Source organism: Callospermophilus lateralis, chromosome 1 (genome assembly GCF_048772815.1).
Source record: "Callospermophilus lateralis isolate mCalLat2 chromosome 1, mCalLat2.hap1, whole genome shotgun sequence".
In the NCBI taxonomy this organism is placed as follows: Eukaryota; Metazoa; Chordata; class Mammalia; order Rodentia; family Sciuridae; genus Callospermophilus; species Callospermophilus lateralis.
In genome coordinates this window covers 178,071,228-178,094,392 of record NC_135305.1, presented here as the reverse complement: position 1 = coordinate 178,094,392, position 23,165 = coordinate 178,071,228, and the positions used below count along the sequence as shown (strand labels likewise).

General features: G+C 45.1%; 1 protein-coding gene across 1 annotated transcript in view; it reads right to left on the bottom strand.

Annotated features, from left to right (window-relative positions):
- The window catches only part of Cacna2d3 (calcium voltage-gated channel auxiliary subunit alpha2delta 3), an 870,922-nt gene that overhangs the window by 434,292 nt on the left and 413,465 nt on the right, over positions 1-23,165 (bottom strand). Inside the window, exon 10 of the mRNA XM_076868261.1 lies at positions 1,032-1,121. Coding sequence (XP_076724376.1) covers positions 1,032-1,121 — 90 coding nt within the window. The remainder of the gene's footprint in view (positions 1-1,031; positions 1,122-23,165) is intronic.

Below are 23,165 nucleotides of genomic sequence, written 5' to 3'. Positions count from 1 at the left end.
TGTGTTTTCATTTTACACCGCGCCTCACAATTCCTGTTGGCCAGTGCTGGGTCTAATCCTGTCCCCATTCTACACTTGAGGAAAATAAGGGTGAGACTGAGAATCATTTTCTCAAGGTCACACAGCGAGCCTTGACTCTCAGCTCAGCAAGCCTGACCCCAGAGGCCACAAGCTTAACCCCACATAATCTTCAACCCACTCCTCCATCGCTGAGGCCAGACAGCAGGAAAACAAAAACCCACTGCAGGACAGACTTCCAAAAATAGATCCTCCAGTTCAGAGTAAACTCCCCCTGCCCTGGCCACTAGGTTTTTGAGATAAAAAATTGGGTGAACTTTCAAAATTGTGATAAGGTTTTTCAACATTACCATGTGGGAAGAGTCTGCTAAGATTCAGAGCTCCGCACCCCCAGGAAGGCACTCTCCTAGTGTTCAAACAGGAATTTAAAGGGGCAGCCTGGTCCCCTGCCTCATCCAGCTATGTTCTAAACCACTAATATTCTCTTACCAGAGATGTCCAAATACAAATCCAGCATAAATGTTAATCACCTTGGAGGAAGGCAAGAGGGAACAGCCTTAGGTTTACACTAAGGGGACTGATTGTGGCCCCTGCCTTTCTAGTTTTCCTCTTTTCCTCTGTAGTGATACTGGCTCAGGATGGAGGTGGAACTGGCCTTCATTGGGCCAACAGATGCGAATAAAAGAGACTCTAGAAATTAAAAATCCCAAGATGGGCTTTGGAAGTCAGCCGTAATTACCTATCACACACTGAGTGAGAGACTCATCCACCCTGAGCCTCAGTTTGCTCACCTGCAAAATGGCACCAGCCTTCCCTGCACAGCTACCTGGGTTCTAGCTGCAAAAGGGCCTGAATAACCTCTGGCTGGTTCTCCAGCTCCGGCTCAACCCCTGCCATGGATGTCACTCCATGTGTGTGCCTGTTTATACTCAGAACACCCCCAGGGCTTATAGTAACAGCAATACACAGTTACTCTTTCAGAGATGAGAAAAGCAAATCAAAGAGGAGCTTACATCACTGAGAATGTTGAAGGCCTCGTTCAGAGCTATATCCAGCATTCCAATTCCTTTGGCAAAAAGCTTGTCCAGATGCTCCCTGAAGTGCTGAAACAACAAGGCAGAAAAGCCATTAGTGTCCATCCTGTCACATGAAATGCCAGCCTTGAGTGGACAGGCACATGTCACAAGACCGATGACACTTAGACCCACACAATCAGAGCTGTTTTTTTCCTTCTACATTCAAAACATAGGAATGCATTGGATATAACATTTATCTTTAATATTCACATTTTAGCTTTGAATATAGTTTAGGGAAAACACGGAATCTCGTGAATTTCCAAATTAACTCTCCAGTTCCATCTCCTGGGACTCTTGACCCATCCTGACCACTTTAGGACTTGGCACATGCCCATCCTCTGGCTCCCCTGCCAAGCTCTTTCTCACCCACTTTTGGGGTCTCAGTATGGTCATCACCTGCTTCCTGCCCCAGGAGGCATTCCCAGACCAGTCATCCCTTAGAATACTTCCCCCCATGCTACGCAGATCCACCTTGCACTTTGTTTCTCCTCCACAACCTGAACCAAATCAACAGCCTGGTCTTTGGGACTGCATGTAACCCTCAGCCCACTCTTCTACAAAACTAGCTCTTGCCTTCCAGAGAACTATTTCCCATGATGTGACTTCCACCAAGAAACTTCCACACTGTCCAAAATGGAAGCCATGAGCCAACTATAGCTATTTACATTTAAATTCAGTGCAATTACCCTACATTAAAAATTCTGTTTCTCAATAGCACTGGCCACATTTCAAGTGGTCATTGGCCACATGTGACCAGAGGATACTGCACTGGACAGCGCGGATGAAAGAACACCACCATTATCATCGTTGCAGAAAGTCCTGAATAGCACTGACCCATAGATGCATTAGTCATTTCTCCTCCTCATGCCAGTGACTAACGATGAGTCAGAGGAAGGACTAAGGCCTGTACCAAGTGGATACGTGGGATTCTTGCCTGGTACCCATTCCCCTTCTGATTTTCCTTCTGTCCTCCTTGCTCTACACAGTCGGGATGAGTTTAATCTTTCTCCCTTCCGGATGAATGGGTGGGTCCATTTATCAGGCCTGTCCGATCTGTGAATTCTACCCTAAGGGCCAGTCACAGTCACACAAAGAAACTGACCCCATCTCTGGACTTTTCCTGGAATACAAGAGAAAATTCTCTTTCCAGCTGAATTGCTGAGGAGTCAGGGAGGGAGCAGGGGTGTCCGCAATCACCTGCTCACACTGCAGGGAAAGAGCTCACCTAGATGAAGGTGGTAGCCAAGGACGGTAGAGCCCACAGTGCAGGGGCTGAGATGGGATCTTATAATGACATGACCTGAGCCCCTCCATCCAGGCCTAGCTTCTTCAGATGAGGTAATCAGTAAATTTGCTCTTTTGCTTAAACCAGTTTTAGGTGGATTTGAGCCTCTTAATTGAAAACATCCCTGCAGTTCCTCTGCAGGTAAGTGAATCAGTAAATTTGCCCTTTGGCTTAACCAATTTTAGCTGGATTTGGGCCTCTTAATTGAAAGGGTCCCTACAGTTATCTAAAACATCAGGAAGATCCTGGATGGTGAGACACCATCTCTGATGAGCTTTCCCATATAAAAATGATCCTCCTCATCTCACCTCTGCACCCTTCTCCTCTTCTTTGTTCACTGGCATGGTGGCATGGCACTGTGTGGCTCACTGAGGGCCTGGGCCAGCCACAGCCAGGCGCTTCCTGCACAGCAGGCTCTCGGTGTTCACGTGCCTAATGGCTTAGCAACCACTGCTTTGGCTGCCAACAGCCAGGAATCATCTGTGATGATGCTAAAAGTGAATCCTAGCCACGGGCACCTGAAGGGCAGTTCCTGGAAGGAAAAAGAGCCACCTGCTGACTGCCCTGCATCTCTCGCCACACCACTGATTTCTTCTCCTCTACTCCCAATTGTTGCCACTGTGAGATTCAGAAATTGTTGTATTTTCAGCAGCTTGGGAGGCTGAGGTAGGAGGATCGAAAGTTCAAAGTCAGCCTCAGCAACTTAGTGAGACCCTGTCTCCAGGTAAAATATTTTTAAAAGGGCTGGGGATGTGGATCAGTGGTTAAGTGCCCTTGAGTCCAATCCCCAGTACAAAAAAAAAAAAAAAATTACATTTAATGCCATCTCATTATCATTGTTGTAGATAAGCAACTGGCAGAAAGACCCTGTGGGGTCTGAAAAAAGAAAAAGAAAGAAAGAAACCGAGCTAGGAGTCAGGAACTGAGTTCTAGTCTTAGCTATCCCATCCACCTGCTGTGCCCCATGGCAGGCAGCATGAGCTCCAACCAGGGTTTTGCCCTGGGGAGTGGGTGTGGGTAGCACCACCTTAGGAGTGGAACAGCAGGTAAGAAATGATTCCCAATCCCCCTCTACCTTTCCAAAGCCTGAAGGAGACACCTCCCTTGTCTGCACCCTCAATTCCCTCTTAATGCATAAGGGTATGGAGCAGGAAAAAGCCGCCATCCAAGAGAACTGAGTGAAAGAGAAAGATGAGGCTGTTTTCATTTCACATTTCACACTGAAAGAAAAGACTGTTCCCCCAGGGTTCATGGCAGAGAAGGAAATCAGTGTCAGAGCAGCAACTGAGTAGTCACCACAGGGAAAGTGAGAGTGGCGGGTGCTAGCCATCTTCAGAATATTTAGTTAGGGTCCCATTTGATACATGTAGAAGTGATTAGAAGAAAACTAGGGTTTTGCAGATGGGGGCTCTGCCCAGGTAACATCACCCATTATATTGGTGAGTCTGTTACTGTCTCATGTCCACACTCTCTGGCTTTTGTCTCAACCTGTATCATTGCCTCAAACTCCGTTATACATACACGATACCATATAGGTGTATCTCCAAGTTCACTAACTCATTAAGCCCCAAGTTTTCAATTCTGCAGATCCATCAATGAAATTGATACAGATGCATTAAAATAGGTTGGCAGTTATCGCCTAGAATTTACTAAAATTTGTTATCATTCCTAATATTAATACTATCAATAATATGAATCAATATTACCACTAATCATGTACCTATTCCTTTTCTCAAAAAAAAAATAGAACTCTAAAAAAAACACAAATATGTATTTCGAAGTTATCATGAATGATGCATTCAGTGCGCAAGTTGTTTTAGATGTTCCATGTATGGGATGATGAGACATCCTGGGTTAAAAAGTTTTAAGCCTTCCACAAAAGAGAAAGGAGGAGGGAGGGAGGAACTGTCTTCAGTATTTGAATACTAAAAAAAAAATAAATAAATAAAATAAAAACCTAGAAAGCTTTATTCTTCAGACATCTAGGTCAACTTCCTGATTTGCAACTATATAATCTCACACAACCTGGAAAATGACTTACTTTGCCCTTCAAGGGTCAGGTTGTCCAAGTGGATAGGAACAAGGCTGATTGCACTGACTCCAAGCCCCGAGTGTCCTCAAGAGGCCAGCTCCAGGACAGAAGGCTCAGGACTGGTAAGGGGGAGCTGCTCAACAACGCTGCGCCAGAAGGTGGCCAGTTTTCACCATCTTTCTGAATTAAAATCAACAGTTTACTGGAAATGGTGACAGTTCCATTTTATTCTGAAACCTCCATAACAGAAGAAGAGGGTGGCTTTTTATCTTTGCTCCAGGCGACTCATGCAACATATGCTGCTGCCCAGGAAAAGGCCTTGCTTCCAAAGCAATTAGTGTAGCTTAACGCCTCGGGAGATGAACCCGCACGCGACATGGCTGCCTGTGCCCAGGAGCCAGCAGGCACCGCAGAGCCCGCTTATCTCTGCCAAACAGTCGCCACATCCAGGCCAGTGCAGGATCCCGGGGAAGTCACCTCTCCTTCCACCACCAGCATTTGATTTAGTTGAATGATACTGATCCCTCTTTCTGTGACAACAGTGCTTATATTTTCTCCCTATGTGATTATAATAAATGTCTGAGTCCTCCCGATCCAAAATGGGGGAGTCGAGTCCAATGTGGACATCAGGAGACAAAACAACCCCTGCTGTCCCCAGATCCCTTATAGCCCATGGTCCTAGCTGTGGTGTACAGACAGATTTAGTGGGAATGAGAGCTAATGGCCACCTATCTGTGATACCCATCAGGGTCGCTCAAGAACTGCAGACCTTAGGAATGAAATTCATACCCATTAGGACACTTGGCCACGGGAAGGTTTCTGAAATTGCCTCACCACGTCCTCCAACACCAGCCAACCCTAGCATTGTGACCACCTGCATGCCAGGCACTGTGTGTTTTTAATACGGTATTTCACCTGATCCTGCTAACACCCCTAAAAGAAAGGTCACAGTCCTATTTTATACATAGGCTAAAGGAGACTCAGTTTGGAGAAATCATTTGCCCAAGATGGCACAGCAAGTATAAAGCTGAGTGGGTTTCAAAGTACCAAGCCCCATACCTACAGCCCTGTGCAATAGAGCCCCCCTTAACACACACAAGACACAGCTGTCCCTTTCCATGAAAAAGTGAAGCATACAGTAAAACCATGATCCTGTCCAGGGCTGATTCCATGAGTATGTGACCTACTCAGTGACCCAGAACCCATGCTGAGAAGGACCCCATGTGCGGTTGCATGCTCTGCTGCTGCTGTTTTGAAACTGTTAATAAATTTACCTTTGAATGTGCTGTCTGTAAGTGAAACCCAATGGAACAATGGAGCAAATATGTGATCCATGGAGATACGTCGCCTGGGTGCCCACTACGCCATTCACATACGGCATTTTTAATGTCCCAGAAACATGGACTTCTGTTGGGCAGCTCCAGGGAAGGTATTTTTTTTTCTCAAATGCACTTGACTCCAGTGAATAACTGTGCCCTGTGACTGTCAGGTGGCTCAAGGTATGCATTCATTGACAAACTAAAATTAAGGCATTATAAGAGAGCCCTTCACAGCCTCTCCAATTTCCAGCTCTATCAGAGCTGGACAGTACCAGACGTGGTACCATCTGCCTTTCCTAAAAGAGGAATGTGGTTTCCACGAGTCAGGTCAGGCTGTGTAGATGAGCAGCGTCCCAATGATCATTGTCTCTTTCATGCCAACCTCCTTGGCAAGATTTCCAAGTAAGCCTTCTGATAGTTCTGCAGTGCAAACTTAGAGTGCAAAATCCACTCATCAGAGACCCAGAAGGTGCCCACACCTGTCTTCCAATCTGACTCGGACACCATTGCCATGAGATTATTTAATGTAAATATGGGCTCCTTGTCCTGATGTAATTCCTTCTGACAAAACACCCCACAACCCTTCCCACGATTTCCCCCATGTTCCCATTTAGCCCGTGAAATCCTGAGGCTGAATTTTGCAGCCTTTTCTTAGCAATTGCTAAGGTGTAGGGCCCTGCACAGTCAGTGCCTTGTACAGGAAAGGCACCATCTTGTGCTCTGGTCACCTCCAAGCTCGGCCTCCCATAAATCAGACTGCCACTTGATTCCAGTGGGGTCGTGGTGTTTCTCGAAGTTGAAAAACAGAATGTCCCAAGAAAGCTGGCAGGAGAGAGTTAGGACCAACCAGCTGTTTGCAATTTGGGGGAGAAAGTACAGACACTGATAGAACCGTGTAGAAGCCATTCCCCATTTCTCCTTCCCGTTGTGTAGAACAAATTGAAGTGTCTGAAGGGAGCAGCTGTTTAATGGCAGAGCCAAATTAGAGACAAGATAGAAATCCTGGATGTGAACAATGAATGTTATTTCATACCAGGTACATCAGACAGATTAGCTCCAACTTCATTTCAATGGCAAAAGCACCAATTATTCCATGCAAGATGATGGTAGTGAGCTCAGAATTGGGGATCCTGTACAACTGGGAACTCTCCAAAGCAGAACGGTACCCCACCTAGGTAATCCACATGCCCACAGAACTGCTAAGAGGGTCATGCTAGTGACGATGTCCAGAGCAAGACTGCAGCCTTTCATGAGCTCATGGTCCTCCTTATGGGGTCACCTGTACTTAGAAGAGCACCTCAGGATCCAGGCTCTGTGAACCTGCAAGAGATGGAGGAAAGCCACACCCCATAGGTTTCCTGGGACAGCAGCACCTGCTTTGTCTCAGCAAGGTACCGTGGTGTGTGTGTAAACAGCACGTCTTTCTGACATTTCCAAAGGTCCAAGTTCATCCTTCATAAACTTCATGAAAACCTTGATTTGATTTGAATTTGTTTCTCAGGAAGAATGCCCTCATCAGCTGTGGTGTGCGAGAGCTGACAGAAGTCAGAGTTTCAGTTAATTCCAAACATGGTGCCCAGCTCTGCGGATGCCTCTGCTCTGAAGCAATGTGTTTACAGCCGGCATCCAGGGAGCATGTGAAGCAGATGCGGCTCTGTGGATGCCAATAGCTCATCCTCACCAAACCATCCCATACTGTCATGCTGACCGCCCTCTGCACCAAACTCAGAGCTGCTGCCCAACGAGGCAGGCGGGTGGGTGCAAAGACCCAGGGCAGAGCCGCACTTGCTCCTGGAACGGTGGCAACATTCATTTCTGGGGCATATTTTGGCACAGACAAGTGACCCCAGGAGACAATTAAATTAAAAGCCTTTGGGGTATAATCACTTGGTAGACTTGTGTAGCTTTACAAAACTTATATTCAATTAAAACATGTTTGTTTCAATGATCCCTCTATTTTGTCAAACTTAATGGGAGTATTAAACTTAATTTTCTCAATCCCTTCCATTCTCATTCAAGTCTGAGAATAAACAAATAGCTTGTATGACACTGTACTTTTTAGGGACATAAAACATTTATTAGCCTAGGCCCCGACTGAGTATTTAGGTTCCTAGGATTTGGGTTTTTTCAACCATTACTGTGGTGAACGCCTTTGTGCCCACATCATAGTAAATATGTGTAGTAATAATAGTTTGGCCACTTCGTAGTTTGGCCACTTCGTATATACACACACACACACACACACACAGAGCTACTGTGGCATTTAATAAGGTAATGAAAAGTACTTAATGCTAAGTACTGTAGGCATTTAATAAAATAATACAGAGTACTGTGGGTATTTATTGAGGTAATACAAAGTACTTAATGCAGAGTGAGCATATAGCAAGCACCCAGTAAGTGCAAGGTCTCATGAGTAGGACCCTATGACTTCAGAAGACTGGAGCCCCCACCAACATGTTGATGCAACCTCATGAGAGACCCTGAGCCGGAACAACCCAGATAAGCTACACCTGGACTCCTGACCCCTGAAACTATATGATAGCATTGCATTTTGAGTGAGGCTTTTTAGCCCCCAAATCAAAACCCTAAAAAGGAACAACAAATGTCACCACCCTCCTCCCTGCCAACTTTTCCTACAGAAGGAAAGTCACCAGCTGATATAATGGGAAGTGCAGGAGAGCAGTCACCTCAGCACAGGGCCTCAACGATGCTCTCGGGCCTGCGTCCCTACTCCGTCTTCTGGCTCCCCTTGGTTTCGTTCTGCAGCCCACATGGCCCATCTCACACTCTCCTAGCCTAGCCTGCCTATGATGCCCAGATAAAATAGAGAATGCCCTTTTGAGGTTCAGATAACACCGTATCTATCTACTATATCAACAAATAATGCTGTATCTTCAGTTTATCTGAAATTCAAAGTGAACTGTGTGCCTTGTTTATGTGTTTTGTCACAGTCTGGCAACTCTACCTAAGACCAAATGAAGCAATAGTTCTAAAAGAAAGTCCCTAGAAATAAATACTCATGAGCTCAGTTGTCTGAGCCCATCAGGAAGCCAGAGAATGGGACCCCTGAGGTCTCCAAGCCTGGATCACGTGCTCTTTTCAGAACCTAGGGTGACAGTCCAAAAAGTGGGGAAGAGTCTCACCCAGATTTCACCAAAGGGGTTTTCTAAGGACAGAAGGATTTCATGGGGATAGGTGGGGAGACAGGATGCTGAACAGATAAGAACACTCAACTTTTAAGCAGTTTCCTGGGGACACAGGACACATGGTCCACATTCTCAGAGCATCAGCACTGGTAATACAAAGTACTTAATGCAGAGTGGCAAAGCCATGGTGTAGCTTATCTGGGTTGTAGAGGACAAAGCCATGGCCAAACACACCTCCACACTGAGACATGCTGTCCACTGCAGCAGCCTGAGGAGGGGGCTGCCCACGGGGAGGAAACAAGAAGGAAATTGTAGGGAAAATCACAAACTTCTAGGAAATAGGTGGTCCTGGGATGGGCTGAGGCTTCGCAGAGTGTCGGAGACTGAAGAGAAGATGATATTGCCAACAACTAATATATATTGGGTGTCCTGTGCACCCTAGTCCAGCTCTGAATACTCATGAGTTGTTTCTCCTTCAAGCCTCATGATGAACCCAAGAGATAAGGAAGGTGCTCTTATGACCATCCTTTACGTAAGGGGAAAACCACCACAGCACTTGAGTAGGTCTCAAAGCTACTGCATGGCAGAGCTGGAACTGAAGTCCAAGCATTCTTACTTTAAAATACAAATGTGATCCCCAGAAACCTTTTATAAGATAAAATGTGTCTTATCAACTCATGACAATCTTGTCCTATCCCTATTCCACCACCCTCTACTTCCATCTCCCCCATGGTAGCCAGTCCTCTAGATGGCCTCCAACGATGCTCACCTCCTGGTATTCACACCCTGGTGGAGGGCCTGCCCACATTGCACCAGGGTGGGACCCTGTGACCTACAGAATACAGCAGAGGTGACAGTATGCCACTTGCAAGATTAGGTTGTAAGTGACACTAGTTCTTTCATTCTGCTTGGTCTTGTGATCTCTGTTGGATAATTCTTTCTGAGGCAGATGAAATGCTGTGTTGGCAAAAGCCCTATGGAGGTACCTCTGGAATGAGAAACTGAAGCTATCAAGGAACTGAAATCACTTGCCATATCCATAGGAATGAACTTGGAAATGGAGCTTCCATTACAGCCAACCTTCAGAAGACTGGAGCCCCCGCCAACATCTTGATGCAACCTCATGAGAGACCCTGAGCCAGAACAACCCAGATAAGCTACACCTGGACTCCTGATCCCTGAAACTATATGATAGTAAGTGTTCATTGTTTTGAACTATTAAATTTGTGAGTGTTATGTGCCACAACCATAGATAACTAATACACCCCCACCTAGTTTATTTTGATACACATTATATTAGTTCATCTATAACTATTCCACTGCAATTTATGTGTCTGAAATAAAAAGACTTTAACAAACAAGACCTTAATACACATGTTATATAATGTCAATCAGAGTCACATAGTTTGAATCAGGATCCAAATGAGGTCTGTATCATTGTGATCAGTTCAGAGAGGTCTCTTATGCTAGGGTTACTTCCTCCGTTATTTCTCCTCTGATTTTGTTGTTGTTGTTGAACAAATCAGGTTGTTGGTCATGGAGAATATTCCAGAGTTCCTATTTTACTGATTGTTTCCTTGAAGTGTCATTTAACAGATTGTTAGATTTAGCAGCTTGATCAGGTTGCAGTTGGGCCATTTATTTATTTGATATTGAACGTCACTCGTGGTACTGATGTTTCCTCAGACAAGTATTTGGTGGCCTCCCTGCATTGATGGAAGCCACTGATGCCTGCTGCCTAGATTCGTGAATGCATTAGGGGTGTGACATGGTGGGGTATTTTAATTCCATCACCCCTCCTCATTTATTAGATGAAAAATTTGCAGAAAAAGAAGCTTCCCTCTTGAGCTATTTAGTTATCTGACAAATCACTTGGCTGGGGGTGTGGCTCCGTAGTAGAGCACTTGCCTGGCAGGTGTAAGGCCCTGGTGTACCCTGGGTATACCCTGGGCTCAGAGATCCAGGAAGGGAACAACTCTGTTGGAACTTATAGGCATTTAGAGTTCATGTTCAATAAATTGTGAGCCAGAATGGTTGTTTAAGGATCAAGAGGCCTTCGGATTCAGAACAAAGATTGAATATCAGGTTGTGTGGTTCATGATATGGGACAGATGTGCTGATCTCAGAGACCCTCAGATAAGCAGCAGGTGGGCCATAAATTAAACAGGAACACGGACCTCAAAACACAGGGCCATTTACATGCTATAAACAAAACAGTGGTAATCCACAGGAAATTCAACCACAGGACATGAAATCCACAAAGAGCTTTATAGACAACATGCATGCTCCTATTCCAGAAAATTAAGATTTAATCACTGGTGAGGGAAATAACAACTGAATAATCTCTCCCAGAAGGAATCTTATGACATGATGATAAAGGAAAAAAACAATTTCTGTCTTTTGAACTCATTCTTGAAAGATTAAAGGTATAGTTCTTTTAAATATTCAAGTTGTTTTTCCAAAGCAAAACACCTGGTTGTAATTATGCAGTCGACCTGACAGGTAGACATATAAATTAATAAATACAATGTACCCTCTAGAGGCCTCACGGCTCAACTAAATATCCACTGTGCTAAGTTCTGCAGCACGGGTCCTCTTTGTGGGGAAGCCTCATGACATTTAGAATTTCTGCCCATCTGAGAATGCTGTTCATGTAGCGCTTCTTCTTGTCCCCGGGGGGTGGTCCATTTTCACAGTGGTCCACTAAGACCTCTGCCTCTCAGATCCAGTAGGACCAGGGGCCCCTCCTCTGAACACAGGTCACTTATCCCAGCAAGGCGGGATTAGGAGCAACGAGGGGTCAGGTCTTGTCTGCCACTGTGGATTGGGCCATTTTAGCTGGTTCACAAATCAAGTTCTCATTTGGTGCTGAATAGCCTGGCAACGTCAGACTAAGAAACAGGACGTTTCCCTTCCCAGAGTTTGGGCATCTTCCCAATGCTCTGGAGGTTATCTGTGTTTCAGCTCGGAAGGAAGGGGTTTCATGTGTTTAATTAACACATCTCTTCCAAACTCTTAATTGAGGTGAAAAGGACTTCAGAAAGAAAAGAAGAGAAGAGAAGAAGAAGAAGAAGAGAAGATTTGTGGCCCAACAAAGCTTAGAAAGGACAGATTTCACAAATCTTAAAATTTTTTGCGGCAGAACTTCTCAGAACCTTAAAAAGCTCACAAGCTCATTAAGACCCTGTGTCTAAATAAAATATAAAAAGGGGCTGGGGATGTGAATCAGTGGTTAAGTGGCCCTAGGTTCAATCCCAGGTACCAGAAAAGCAAAAAAGAATAAGAAGCTCATAAGAGGAATGTGCTGGTTGTTGTTATGCGGCCAATGAATGGAAAATATTAAATGAAATAAAGAAAAGAGAAGGAAGGGTGGGAGCTACAGGAAATGGACAAGTAAGAATAGCAGCTGATCCTTAGACAACTTGATAAACCCCTTCTCACAATTTGTGCTGTGATTTTGCCTTCAAATAAAGATAAGGAGTGGCTGGGTGCAGGGGTGCACTCCTATAATCCCAGCAGCTCAGGAGGCTCAGGCAGGAGGATCACAAGTTCAAAGCCAGCCTCAGCAACTTAGTGAGGTCCTGAGCAACTCAGTGAGACTCTGTCTCTAAATAAAACATAAAAAGGGCTGGGGATGTGGCTCAGTGGCTAAGCACCTCTGGGTTCAATCCCAAATACCAATACATACATATATACATACATGCAAAGAGGACTAGGTGACTTCAGCTAGAGACCTGGGCCAGACTCAGGTCTCATCTCATTTTAGAATTAAGATGCACTTTATTCTGCTAGGAGAGGATTCTGCATCTTAGTCTAAAGTCACTGCAGAAGACAGGGTCACTCAAATTGAGCTACAATAAAGTTTCACCCAGTTCGGATAAAATGGCTTCTACTGCACAACTCACGATTCTAATTCTGATGGGCTGGGATTCACCAGTGTTCACTGCAATGCTGACACTGTCCTGAGATCTTCACATACATTTATGAGCATCTGGATAGGCACTGAGAGAAACAAACGAGGTCTGGGGCCTCTTGGAACTTATTTCCTATTGGGCAGGGGGTGGGGCAAGATAATAAAAGAATGAATGAATGAATGAATGAATGTTGAAGGTGCAGGAGCTTGTAGCAAGTGCTCTGGATAATGGGTTTGGTGAAAAAGAATGATATAGAGAGCCTGGGGTCCCTTGGTTGGATGGTCACTAAAATGTGAGTATTCAAGGCATAGAGGGGCAAGTACTAGGACTGGAAGGACCACTGCGCATCTGAAACGGTGGCCCGTGGCCCTCTGAACAACAGAGGCTGGCTTGCAGTGGGGTTAGAAGGTGAGTCCACAATAGGACAAAGGCCACATCACTCATGCATGGCAAGAAACTGGAAATTTCTCATAACCATCATAAGCAAGTAGGTTTTGACCTGCGATATAGGTTGAATTGTGGCCTAGAAAAAGGATGCACCGAAGCCCTTACCCTCTGACCTCAGAAGGTATCCTTGTTTCGAAGGGTCCTTATAGATGTAATTATTTGAAGTAAGATGAAATCCTACTGGAGTCTGGTGGACCTCTAATCTAATAGGATGGTTTTGCTTATAAGCAGACAACCAGGGGAAGAGAGACACCACCACAGGATTGGAGCGATACATCTATAAGCTAAGGGACACTAAGGTTGGTGGCAAGCCACCAGAACCTAGAGGGAGAAGAGGAAAGTTCCTCCTAGCCATTTTCAGTGGAAGCAAACCTTAGTGAATTCTTGCCTCTAATGCTGTGAGACAATATATTTCTGCTGTCTTCTGCCACCCAGGCTATGGGACATTACTGTAGCATCCCCAGCATGGCTCAGGCTGCACAGTTTTCAAGGTCTTGGTGAATTCTGCCAACACCACAGGCTTAGACTCCCCGGGACTGCGAAAATCATACAGTTTGCAACAACCCTGTCACATTCCTTAGCAGTCATCTCCTAGTTTAGACCATGAGAGGCACAGGTCACCCTTATTATCCAGGAACCTCACATTCATGAACCCAATAATAATTCTGGGCAAGGAGCCAGAGCCCGTCTCTCTCCCCTCCAAGAAGCCATGCAGATAAGAGCCACACTCTTACTGAAAACCTTGCAGATTTCTAACTTATGAAAACATTCTTTTGCCCAGGAATCAGCATTTCTTTGGTTACAAGCAGCAAAAATGCAGTGTAGCTTGCCATCCGATGAGTTTTCAAGTCAATGGCAAGATTCGGGGCACCAGCTGCAGGCAGGTGCCATAACTGGAATGAACAGGCCTCTCGCAGCTCTTCCCTGTCTTGGATTCTCAGAGTCCTCAACAGTCAGTCTTCGCTGACCTTTTTTGTGAGGGGCACAGAGGACCTTGATTTATTAACTAATGGTCTCATCAAGATTGTTAGTAGTAAAGGTGCTACTAGCAATAAAAGACAGAGATGGGTGTAGGTCAGCCCAGCATCCATAAGCAACCAAGATGCAGACTGTGACACTATAACACAAGCCATGTGACAGACTGAGTCTCTATGGCTGGTGCTCTATACACAACAGACTCTGATAATGCCATTTTTGGGGGGGGGGGGGCACCTAGAGGTGCTTAACCACTGAGCCACATGCCCAGTGCCCAGTGCCCCTGCCCCTTTGATGTTTGACTTAGAGACGGGGTTTTATTGAGTTGCTTAGTGCCTTGTTTTTGCTGAGGCTGGCTTTGAATTCACCATCCTCCTGCCTCAGCCTCCTGAGATGCTGGGATTACAGCTGAAACTAGTTTTGAACTCACAATCCTCCTGCCTCAGTCTCACAAGTTGCTGGGATTGCAGGAATGCACCACCATGCCCAGCCTGTTACTTATTCTTAAAGTTCAAAACTCAACTGAGTAAAACATATTCTTAAGATTGCCCTCTCCTGATGCCATCCTAGACCTTCAACATCCCATCTCTTCTCTTCTTCTGAACAAATATTATGAGTCCTTCTGTAGGGGACTCTCCTTGTTTTCAGGTCTCTCCTGATTGCTCCTCCACTCCCAGGAACTGCCCTTGTTGCCTAAAGTGGATACCTTAGACCACTTCAGAACCCATGTGACTAGCCTTCCTGGGAAGAAACCAGGAACCCATTCAGGGCAGCCAAGTTCCGGGGCTAATCTACTTACCATGACATTAGTCAGTATGTAGTCACATGGTACCTTGCATCTATAGCATATCCTCATGTAGCATATGTGTGCTGTGTAGTGTCTATCCATGCAGGATACACACATGGACATGGGCACTCGCACATGCCACCACCAAATTAGCACTTATCCCTCTGAAGAGTACATAATTTCTTTCCCTCATTATCCAAATTCAATGCACCATCAAGACCTACCATGTCTATTTCCAAACATGCCCTAGACCCATTCACTGTTAGCCATCTCCATTGTACCATCCTAGCCCAAGCCGCTGTTCTCTCATACACCTGGACTCTGAGAAGGACCCAGATCTGTGGTCACAGCTCCTAATCTGACCTTATGTGCTCCATTCTCCTCGTAGCACTCAAAGGATTTTTTAAAATGCAAATCACATCATGCCAATCCTCAATAGGAGGTATTCTGATGACTTTGAAAAGTTTTTCACATAGAGCATGACCGCTTCAGAATGGCCCAAGATGTGCCCTCGGCCCACCTCTGACCAGGCCCTGAACAAGGCAAGCTTGCCTCCTGCAGGTCTCCTTCCATCTGGCACCTGCTCAAAGAGGTCTTCTGGAACAGTCAACCCGCCCCACCAAGTTGCTCTCTGCCAACTAAACTCAGTTTTACTCTTTAAAAACTCAGCTCTTTCTTCCAATCTGTTGGATTCCCTCAACAAGCATTTACTGAGTACCTGTTAGGAGCCCTCCTGGAGGTCATATTCCAACGAGTGAGGAAGCCCATAAATGACAGAGGACAGGACATCACTCAGCGTGATAAGCATATGAGACAAATGTCACACAGGGAGAGGATGGGGAGGCTACAGTTTTCAATGGAAAGCTCAGTGACAGCACCTCTGAAGTGGTGGCATCTGGTCAGAGAGACCTAAGGTAGTGAGAGAGCCAGATCCCTCCACGCAGAAGGAACACAAGTGTCAAGAACCTGGACTGGGGCAAATTCTGTGGTTTCAAAAGATGGATGGAAGGCGGCATGGCGGCAGCCCCGTGAGCAGGAGGCAATGGGCAGGGGTAAGACCTACATTCATACAAATGCTAAATTTCTTTTGGCCCAATTTTAATTCCATACATTTATCCTAAGGAATTCATAAAAAAAAAAAAAATACGTACATAAAGATGCTCATCCCAGCCACTGTTTATAAAAGCAAACCCAGTTGAAAGTAAGCTACCTTTTCAACAATAAGGAGGTGGGAATGAGGTGTAGTCATCTAAAACGTTGCAGAATGTTCCAGGTCTATAAAGGTGATCATAACTTCCTGTTACTTTTAAAAGGCACATACACTTATGTAAGTTACAATTCAAATTTTCCTTTTTAAAGCACAAGAGCATCATATATTATGACCTTCCAAATAAACACAGAAATATTGTCGTTGGTTCATTTTCATCATAGAACTACATGTAACTTACAATTCTATTCCTTTTGCTTGTTCATATTCTTTTATTCTTGGCTATTTTGTGGATATTTTTTCTTTGTTCGTATGTGGTGCTGAGGATCGAACCCGGGCCGCACGCATGCCAGGTGAGCACGCTACCACTTGCGCCACATCCCCAGCCCCAAACACTAGTTTTTAAAGTGACTATTTTTAAACTATCAACACTTGGGCATGGTGGCTCACGCTTGCAATCCCAGCAGCTCAAGAGGCTGAGGCAGGAGGATCTTGAGTTCAAGCCAGTCTCAGCAAGTTAGTGAGGCCCTCAGCAACTTAGTGAGACTCTGTCTCTAAATTAATTAATTAATTAATTAATTAAAAATAAAAAGGATAATAAAAATTGGGCACCTTAAACCTCAGTCTCTTTACCTTAAAACAAAAAATAGAAAACTTTACTATGATTTAAAACTCTCTTCTTCCATTATTATTTAACTATTTTTCCAAAGGCTCCTCTTAAACAGGTAGGAAAGAAGAAATAATTTATTATCAGAGCTACTAAAATTGAGTCCAAACCCAGGACAGGGTTGGCACCATGGCAGTGTGACTTGTGTAGTAACAGGCACCCTGTGCTCAGAAGGGCACCTCATTGAATTCATGGCCTGCTCTTGCTCTGCTGATATTCTTAAAAGTTGTTAAACAAGAAGTTTTACATTTCAGTTTATATTGGGTTCTTTTCTTAGTCTGTTTTCTGTGGCTCTAACAAAATACCTGCACCTAGGTAACTTATAAAGTAAAGGAGTGTATTTGGACTCACAGTTCTGGAAGTCCAAGCACATGGTGCTGGTATCTGTTCAGCTTCTGGTAAGGAACTGGAATGGCTCCGTGCATGTTGGAAAAGCAAGCAGGCAGGTGTGTGCAGACCAGAGGCACATGTAAAAGAGGGGACATGCCAGCTCACTGTAACGACCTGCTCTCTCAAGAACCAGTCAATCCCATTCATTTATCCAGTCTTTCTAGAAAGACACCAAACCTTCTCAAAAGGTCCCGTCACCTCTCAACACCATCACCCTGGGGCCAAAGTTCAACGTGGAATTTTAATGGAGAAAAAAATATATTCCAATCATAGCATGGTTGCAGGCACTCCTGATGGCACTGGGGCTTAGCGTAGACAGGGACAGGAACTGGGCACCTCAGCAGAGCACTGCTCCTTTTTATGCTTTTTTTTTTTTTTTTTGTCTCTGCACAAATGCCTACCAGTGTTCATCCATACCCAGTTTTATTTACTAGTGTCCTAAAAGGCTAAAATGAAGAAAGAGTATTTTTCTTTTCTTAGCTGATAACTGGGCAAAGAAATCTTCACATGTGTTAGATTAACATGCCAATGATTTAAAACTAGCCAGTGTTAAAGAACAGGCGGAAATGAATATATTTAGAAGGCAACCCCTAACCATGAAACATATTTATTTATTTAAATTTTTTGGTACTGGGGATTGAGCCACATTCCCAACCCTTTTTATTTTGAGACAGGGTCTCACAAAGTTGCCGAGGCCGCCTTGGAACTTGAGATCCTCCTGCTTCAGTCTCTGGAGTTGCTGGGATTATAGGCACGTACCATTTTGCTTGGCAGTGTATTTAATACTGTAACTCTCTAAGTGAGTCAGACATTTCAATCTGTCTGACAGTAATAATAAGAGACCAGAAATGCGTGGAACTTCCGCATTCAAACAAATCTAAGGAAGAATGCTAGAGTTTCTTGTAGAGTCGCTTGAGTCTTCGATTTGGAGTTGTGCTGGACCGCAGTGGTGGCTAACAGTATGTTGATGAACAGACTGTCAGGACTTCCTGGAAGCTAATGAAAACATCAGAGGGCTCCAGGCTGAGGGGTTCTGATCCAGTGAGCTTCATATGGACCCAGACATCTATATTTTTTTAAATGCTGTTCATGGAATTCTTAGGCCCAGCAAGTATTGGTCATTAGAATGCCCAAGTCTAGATGCAGATAATCAAATGTGCCCAAGTCTCATGCAGCATGACCTGTCTACAGTGAAAATGTGGTAAGTGTGTAGTCTTGGGCAATCACTTAGGATCATGCAATTCCTTGTGCAAGACTTTGGACACATGATCCAGATGGCGTGCGTGCGCGCACACACACACACACTCTCTCTCTCTCTCTCTCTCTCTCTCTCTCTCTCTCTCTCACACACACACACACACACACACACAAATGGATTTCTATGAAAACACATCAGAAGTGAAGAAATCTCGGGGCAGGGAGATGAAGCTTAGGTTCAGGGAACGTAATGACAGGGAGGCTCCAGTCTTCAGCTCCAGGCTGTACTCGGGGGAACTGCTCCATCAAATACCCACATCTTCCACTCTCGGCTCATTAGACACATACACAATGAAGCCCAACGTAGGGGGCTCTTCACAACTGGGGAGGAACAGAAGCCAAAAACAAGGACAGCAGGAGGCTGGATTTATAAGTCAGCTCCCTCGTGCCTCACAGCACACCACATCATCTTGGTTACTCTGCAGCTGGCAGATCCCAAAACTGGTCCTTTCACAAAAGCTGGGTTTGGGGCTTCTGACCCCTGCCGTGGAATGATAATGAGAAACCAGCTCCCACCAGGGCGAGCTGATGTGTGTAGGATGCGCCCCTTCAAGACTCAGCTGGCTGCTAAATGAGGTCAATCCAGCTCGACCCAGCAAGAGTTTGAAGTAAATACCCATGAAAGCTGCTAGACTTCCGACAAATCTTTTAAGTATTACCAACAGAAGAACATCTCTCTCTAAAGATAAGAAAGACAGCTACCCAAGTGGAAATACCTTCTGTTTGTGCAGCGGGCATGTTTAATGGAGAAGAGGCTCCTGAATTAGCAGCTTGGCCCAAACACAGAGCCAGGGATGCTCCGAGGTTTTAGGAGAGAGAGAGCAAAATCCCAGGTGGTCTTTTCCATTGTTCCAAGGCCCTACCCCAGGAGGTGACAGGCAGCATCACTGGTACCTTATTGGTGAGAAAACAGCTCCTTCCTGGGAAATGCTTTCAGGACCAACTACGGATCCTGAAGTGCTTCAGGCTGCTATGTGACTGACCATTTGGGGGCCATGCCCAGCTTGTGCCAGCAGCACAGGGTCTGAGCCTGGCATCTGGACAGTCTTCCCCAGGTTCAGTGATCACAGCTGAGGCAGAGACCCTGGCAGTGCCCCTCCTACCCACAGGCTCTGCCATGTGACTGGGGGGCCGAGATGGGAGGATGAACCAGACCTGAGGACCTGACCCAGACCTGAGGATAAGCACAGAGTGAAATCACTCAGCACTGAAAGCTTCAGTGATTTCTCATAGCTCATTTCAAGCAGGATTGGCAACAGGCTTAATTCTGCAGAAATAATTATCAAATTAGAAGACAGGCCACAAGGTTGTTTTTCAGCCTTGACGGAATAATCTGCATATGAAAGCCTATTGTTTGGGCTGCCAACTTCTTTTTTTCTTATTAACAAGTTACTTTATTTACTTGAAGCACCAGGAAGGAAAAAAACAAAAACAAAAAAAGACTCATGTACATGCACATACAGCTCCCTACTAATGGAATCCACAGCACGATCAATCCAATTGTGTTCCACATGATATCACCTCCCATGATACAGAGTAGCCATAGCCACATCAAATAGAAACCCTGAACTTGCAGGCTGCTCTCACATGAAATTGCTGACATTTGACCATTCTGGGATCTGCAAAAATAGCAACTTCATATGCTCCCTCCTAACACCTTTGTATTCTGAGCAAGTCACCCTGGATTCATTTCATCCATTATCAAATATGAGCTCCAAGGGTCTGATTTCCTCTCCCACAGAGTCTGTGATGAACAAATGAAAGGAGAGATAAGAAGAGGCTTTGGAAAGCAAGGAGCTGCACCCCAAGTGTAAGGGGATGGCATGCGTGTACTCCTGTTATCCTCATCGCATTTGCAATGTTCTTGACGGTTATAAATAGAACAGCCAAGGCAGCTGCACCTGCAAAGTTAACTCCATGGGGCAGATTTCAAAATGCACGGGAGGGCACCTCTTGCCCATCGCACTTTCTTTGATGTCTTCCTATCAATGACAGCTGCCAGATAGCTAACATACAAGAGCAGAGTTTCTGACATTGGATGCTGGCCACTAAAACCCAGAGCCTCCTGACCACAGGGGCAGCCCCTGTTCTGCTACAAGTCCCTGGTGTGATCTGTGGAGGGGGATGGGTGCTGTGCATCCTGCAGCCACATTCTGCTCAGAGATGGGTATGTTTACTGATGGCCAAGGGCATATTTGTGAATCAAAGTGCTGAGCTATTTCTGTGCCACTTTGTAAGGTGAAGATCCACTTTATCCTTAGCTAAGTACTTGGGAAATCATGAAAAGCCTGTGTTGCCTAGTAGAATGGATGTTTCCATTATATCTGTCAAAAGGTAGACGACTCGTCTCCATGGGAAGGATGCCCTAGGAAGTGCTTGTCTGGGAACCTGCAGCTTGTTTGTTTGTGCCGTAAACCCAGGGCCTTATGCACGCAAGGCAAGCACTCTACCAACTGAGCTCTATCTACAGCCCCTGCAGCTTGTTTTTTTATACATTCTCTCTTTCTATACCTTAGCCATTTGGGGGTAAAAAATACCTTTTAAGAAGGCACTAATAGGTCTGGGGTTGGGGCTCAGCGGTAGAGTGCTCGCCTTGCACGTGCGAGACCCTGGGTTTGATCCTCAGCACCACATAAAATAAATAAGTGAAATAAAGGTATATATATAAAAAAGAAGGCACTAATAATCATTATGGCTTAAGTTCATAACTGATCCCTGGAATTCATTAAGTTGCAAGGAACTGGGAAAAACACTTCTAAAGCTGATATCTCATGATTCCCCAGAACCCCTGTGTGATGGATATAAAGGTGAGGTATACCGATCTTCATCCTGTGGATGGGAAAGGCTTGCAGAGGCTCAGAGTGACATACTACTTGCCTCAGAGCTGCTCACCGTAGCCAAGACTCCAAGCTACACGAACCTGATGGTAGGCACTTTCACTTCTAAAATTACTCACCTCCTCCTTCCAAAATAGGACCTACTGATGAGAATTTAAATTCATCCCTAAAGACTCAAAATTGTCAGGCTGAACTGGAACTCCAATGGGATACGCATATGTCACTATAACTTAACTCACAAGCCTAGAAATGCAGGCTCTAGGGCTCTGAGTTTTCTTTGGTAATTTTATCTAAACATTTTTTCCTCTCCCAGCCTCAAACATGAGGCTACTAGCCCCCATTCTTTCAGCTCCCAGCTTGCCAACATCTTGTTCTTCCTTTGGTCTTCAAGATCATTTTAAACAGTAGCAGGATAAGAAGCCCATTCACTCACCCTATGCAGTCAGTGCTGTCTGTCTACCTGGAGGTCAGGAATGTAGGCATCTCTGCCGGAAGGCCACTTCCCCAGAGATGCAGGGGAAGACCACCATGATGGGAAATGGGGAGGGGACAGCTGGAGCCAAAATGAGGGGAGAGGTCAGAGACCATGGAGGAGGAAAAATCAGTGGGACCTGGACACTGAGGGAGAGACCCAAGATGGCATGCAGGTTTAGGTTTTGGGTATCTAGGTAAGTGGAAGCACCCATTCTTGAGATGACAGTGCTGAAAAGTGTACTTATTGTGTACTTATTGCCCCCCACCCCCCCCACTCTCCACCCAGTTGCTCTCCCATCATAGTTAATAGCCAAATTGGTTAAAATCATGTATCAGGTAAGAGTAATCCTCACTGAGGGAGGGTTCAAAGGCTCCATCTCGAGTAAATAGCTTTGCTCGCCCATGGTAGTCCAGGCAGTGAATGGCGGCATGAGCTCTGGGTAAAGAGGCATCAGCCTTTATAAGGAATGTTGAGTGTCTCTGGGAAAATGACTACTCCCTGGGGTCTCAAGTTCTGAGCAGTTCCATCAGTGCTACCTCGACATGCCATAGACATTGAGACATCAAGACAGGGCAGAAACCCTGGGAAGAGGGCAGTTTGTGTGTTTGGCCAGATGCCGAGGTGAAGCTCAGGCAAGCAGCTGTCCCAGGACACACCAAAGCATGGTCACTGGAAGCCTGGGGACCGGAGGCAGTCTCCATCATGTTTCCTGGCTTGAAACAGGAAAATGGCAAGAGTACATCAGATTTCAGCCAGGCAATTCTAAGATAGATTTTTGCTTGAGAAGTCTCCGCTTTTACTGAGTGGTAGAACCAAGGAGGACCACATACCCACCCACATCCACAACCACACACACACACACACACACACACACACACACACACACACAGAGAGAGAGAGAGAGAGAGAGAAGGAGAGAGAAAGAACTTGCCAGAGATCTGTCCATGTGCAGACCTAGAGAAGTCCAAGTTCAAAAAATCTCAATGAATTCTCATATAAGTGGAAATGCATAATGATCAATATTCTATGTTATTCTTCACTTTAAGTTTCATGCAAACGACAATTGTTCTATCAAGGTTGTATAAAGATACTGTAGCACATAAATACCCCCCGTCACATCCTATTTGAATGTTACTCTTTTAACACATAAGTTTGAATTAGGGTTTACTCAATGGGGCATAACTTTAGAAGACTAGGAGAGTATCAAACCATGTCAGAAAGAAAATGCTGCTTGCTCAGAGGGCTAGGCCAATAGGAGAGTATTTGGAATCTTAAGATTAGTGTTAGGGATGTAGTTCGACACCTGCTGATTATTTTTACTTGCATAGATCAT